This window comes from Sitodiplosis mosellana, unplaced genomic scaffold, assembly GCF_009176505.1.
Source record: "Sitodiplosis mosellana isolate CC-2019 unplaced genomic scaffold, AAFC_SMos_1.0 Smas_scaffold_1345, whole genome shotgun sequence".
In the NCBI taxonomy this organism is placed as follows: Eukaryota; Metazoa; Arthropoda; class Insecta; order Diptera; family Cecidomyiidae; genus Sitodiplosis; species Sitodiplosis mosellana.
Window position 1 is genome coordinate 1 of NW_022596587.1, and position 4,203 is coordinate 4,203.

At 45.5% G+C, this 4,203-nt stretch overlaps 1 protein-coding gene across 1 annotated transcript; it reads left to right on the forward strand.

The window, feature by feature from the left end:
• The first annotated feature begins 139 nt into the window (after positions 1 to 139).
• LOC129571118 (uncharacterized) lies at positions 140 to 1,504 on the forward strand. The gene has a single exon (XM_055450882.1). The coding sequence runs from the start codon at positions 140 to 142 to the stop codon at positions 1,502 to 1,504; it is 1,365 nt and encodes a 454-aa protein (XP_055306857.1).
• Positions 1,505 to 4,203: the final 2,699 nt, after the last annotated feature.

A 4,203-nucleotide genomic window follows, 5' to 3' on the forward strand; every position in this document is an offset into this window, starting at 1 on the left:
ACCTCAGATGGCCCACCGTCTAAATATCATCAACTATACCTTATTAGCGAAAGTAGTGCTGAAAGACTTATGGATAGACAAACTGGATTGGGACGACACAGTCGAGGGAGAACCATTGGAACGGTGGAAACAATTCGCCATGGAATTACCAAACATCACGGCCGTACGAATTCCTCGATGGATCAACACAGATCTCAAATCGAAAAAGCAATTGCATGCATTTGCGGACGCGTCACAGACTGGATATGGTACGACATTCTACCTTCGGCAACAACGCGACGACGAACCGGTCACGGTGCACCTGGTATTCGCGAAAGCACGCGTGGCTCCAGTAAAGGGAAGCACAATTCCAAAGCTGGAATTAACAGCATGCCACTTAACGGCACAACTATTAGAGGGAGTAAGGTCAGCTCATGATGTTGACATAAACAACTGCACACTCTGGTCAGACTCCATGATAGCGCTGCATTGGATCGGGAAATCACCCGCTAAATTAGATGTATTCGTCGGCAACAGAGTCGGAGAAATCCAGGAGTTAACGTGCGGTGTCGAATGGAGGCACGTCGACACGAGAAGCAACCCAGCGGATCTGGCATCGCGGGGGATTTCACCAACCGAAATAGTTGGCAGCAAGTTATGGTGGAATGGACCTGATTGGCTGACTCTCGACACAGAGAAATGGCCAGAAAGCAAGTTAAAGCTTACCGAAGCCGATATCAAAACAGTTCGCTGCCACGAGCGAAAAACTACGGCGATGGTAAATGTACACATCGACAGCAGCGGACCAGTTTCAAATCACAGAGGAAATCTGTTGAACCAATTTAGCAGCTGGTCAAAATTGTTACGCGTCACAGCGTACGTACTCCGATTCACGGTGAAAAAGGCGTTCCGAAAGATGGGGCAGCTCACCGACAATGAAATTTTGAACGCTGAAAGAATTTGGGTGCGACATAGCCAGAATGTACATTTTAACTCAGAAATCGAAATATTGAGCAGAAAGCAAGACCTACCACAAGGGTCACCATTGTCCAAGTTAACTCCATTCGTAGACAATGACGGGATTCTGCGATTGGCAGGGAGGATCAAACGATCAAATATGCCGTACGACACAGTACATCCAATATTACTCAGCGGGAAGTGTACAACGGCCAAATTGCTGACTGGGCAAGCCCACGGGGCAACGCTACACGGCGGGACGCAGCTCACACAGCAGTACATTAGGCAGCGATATTGGGTTTTGGGCGGCCGGAAGGCGGTGAAATGCACCATTTTGAAGTGTATACCATGCATCCGACAGAGGAAAGAAACGCAACATCAGTTGATGGCCCATTTGCCAGAAGAAAGGGTAACACCGGGGCGACCATTCGAAGTATCGGCCGTCGACTATGCCGGACCGGTGAACATCAAACGATACAACGCATCGCGGACGAAAATAATCGACAAGGGATACATTTCACGACCATTCTACACCAATGTAGACACTTATGACACTTTTCTAGTGTAATAATGTCAAAAAGTGCCATTTTTCATTTTTTTCAATATTTGGGTCACCCTAACTTTTCATCAGGTGGGGAAGGTCACCCTAATTTTTTGGCTTTGCGAGTTTTTGGCCATAAGAAGTTTATACACCAAGTTTGAGCGAAATCGGAGAGGTCATCTGCAATTTTTGTTACACTTGGTGTGGAATGGAGAGCACAGCACCTGGAGAGAATTGAGCGCACAGAACGGAACCACGACACAGTGGAAATTCATACCACCATCAGCACCACACATGGGTGGGCTGCACGAAGCGGCGGTGAAAGTGCGAAGTCTCACCTAAAACACGTCATAGGCGGTCAATAGTTGACATTTGAACAACTAGCGACATTGCTAACACAAGTGGAGGCCTGCTTAAATTCCAGGCTCCTAATCGCATTGAGCGACGACGCAACCGACGAGTTAGCACTGACACCGGGCCATTTTCTCGTCGGCGAGCCACTGGTCGCTCCGCTTAGTCGGGACTACACGACAACAGCCGCCAATAGACTGAGAAATTTCGAGCTAATGACGAAGATGACTCAAGAATTTTGGCAGAGATGGTCACACGAGTACGTGACTACGTTAATGGAGCGGAATAAGTGGCGACAGAGCCAACGAAATATCCAAGTTGGCGACATAGTCTTAATCGTCACAGATACACTACCACCGACACAATGGCCACTGGGGAGAGTGATCAACACCATCAAAGGAGATGATGGGCACGTGAGGGTAGCAGACGTGACAAGCAGGGGGCACACCTACCGACGACCTATCGTCAAGCTGTGTCTATTACCGATTTGCACCAATGGAACTTCGGGCCAGGCCGGGGAGGATGTTCAGAATTGAACAGATTAGATTTAAGCAATCATTGCATGAAGCCAAGCAGCCTTTTGCGCTTGCCCTTTTTTCCTATAAATAGCCGCGACATAGCGAGATGCATTCAGTATTAATTTGGAAATGTTACCAAGAACATCGGTTTAGAATAAACGTTAAGAAAATAACGCTCGGGCATTTTTATTTATTCCATTTCTCCTTTAAATATTCAACATGGTCCTTCGACTGTGAGAAAAATGATAGACCAAATAGTTTACGGTCGAGATTTTTCTCACTAGCGCATCACAGCGTGACAAAACAATTTCGACCAAGAAATTCGTCGTCACAGACACTTAACATAGAGAAATCCGAGAAGAGAAAGTAATTTGTCGGATTTTCGGAGAAAGGACCGCACATCGATCGCCTGATCAACGGTCAAAATGTGTGCGGGAATTTCCCTTCTTGACACCAATAGTTATCGTCCAAACAAAGGACAGCGCGCAACAACATCAAATTTGACAGACAGATGACTGAAAAAATTACGGTCTGTGTGGGAAAATGAAGCAGAACGGCGAGAGAAATTACCAAAACCTCTCGAAATATGGCCATAAAAAATGCAACACAGCAATAAACTGCCAGACATTTGGCACCAACATCACATTACAGGAAAATGTGCATCGATTGGAAATCTACAAAGTCCAGAAAGCATGCTGGAGCAATTAAGCGGATTGTTTACGACCGTTCGAAAAATCCAGGCAACAAGCTACAGCAATACAGCATTCAAGTAACATAGCACACATGTTCGACACAGAATCGACCGACCGCACACACACACAGACACCATGGAGAACTGCCGAATTATGTGTAACACAACACAGCATCAACACAACCAGTGTCCGTGTGAGCGGCATCGGCTCAAACAGATGAGCAAACCACTGAGCCACTGCACGTTTGAATGACGTTCCAGTTACAGCGTTCGAGCAGAACATACGTACATTCACAACTAGTGACTTTCGTCAAGTGACAGCAAATCTATAGATTATCCTTTGCGTTCTAAATAAATCAATTACGGTGAATTTATTTTCAAACTAACCAACAACAGTGAAAAAAAAACCATTTCGACACAGAAACAGCGAACGAAATCGTGTAGATTTCAAGTGATTGTGAAATTGTGAAAAAGTGTGGATCAGAAATTTCAACTCATTGCGAAATTCATTGATCGACAAATAAACGTGAGCAAAATGGCTGACAAGCGCCTCGCTGAGGGAAGAACGGGAGAATCGCCATCGTATAAGCGAAGAACGCGCTCTCAAAGCACTGGCCGTGTAAATCGAAGTACATCAGCGGCATCATCGATTGGTAAAGCAACCGGTGCCGTACCAAAACGGCCAGTCAGCACTATTCCACTCGATTCAGATGCTCAACAGAGAGAAGTTGCATCACAGCAACCAATGCCACAAGGTATTCCAGTCGAAAAAAAGACGTCAGCTGGGGCACTTCAGCAAGCGCGGGATATTGTTCCTGAAGCAATGGCGACTAAGCCAAATGAAAAAGTGCTTCCATCACAACACGAGACAAATCCAACGGTAACTGCGTCGCAACAAAGCGAATCAACCTCACCAATAACGGGATCATTCGACAGAAAAATAAGTAGTTTAGCGTCAACGGCACCACAGCAACCAATGGCATCATCACCATAAGCGAACACGACGACGGAAGCTGGTTCATCAGGTACGAATCAATATTTTTCATTCGGTGCAAGTATAGATTTACAGGCATTAACATACTAATGTTATTAATTATTAACATATTATTAACGGGGCGTTAATAACTCAAACATAACATATTATTAGATTAATAAGATTCTACGAT

Coding starts and splice junctions, on each gene's coding strand:
- LOC129571118 (XM_055450882.1), top strand. CDS start 140: ATGGAATTACCAAACATCACGGCCGTACGAATTCCTCGATGGATCAAC.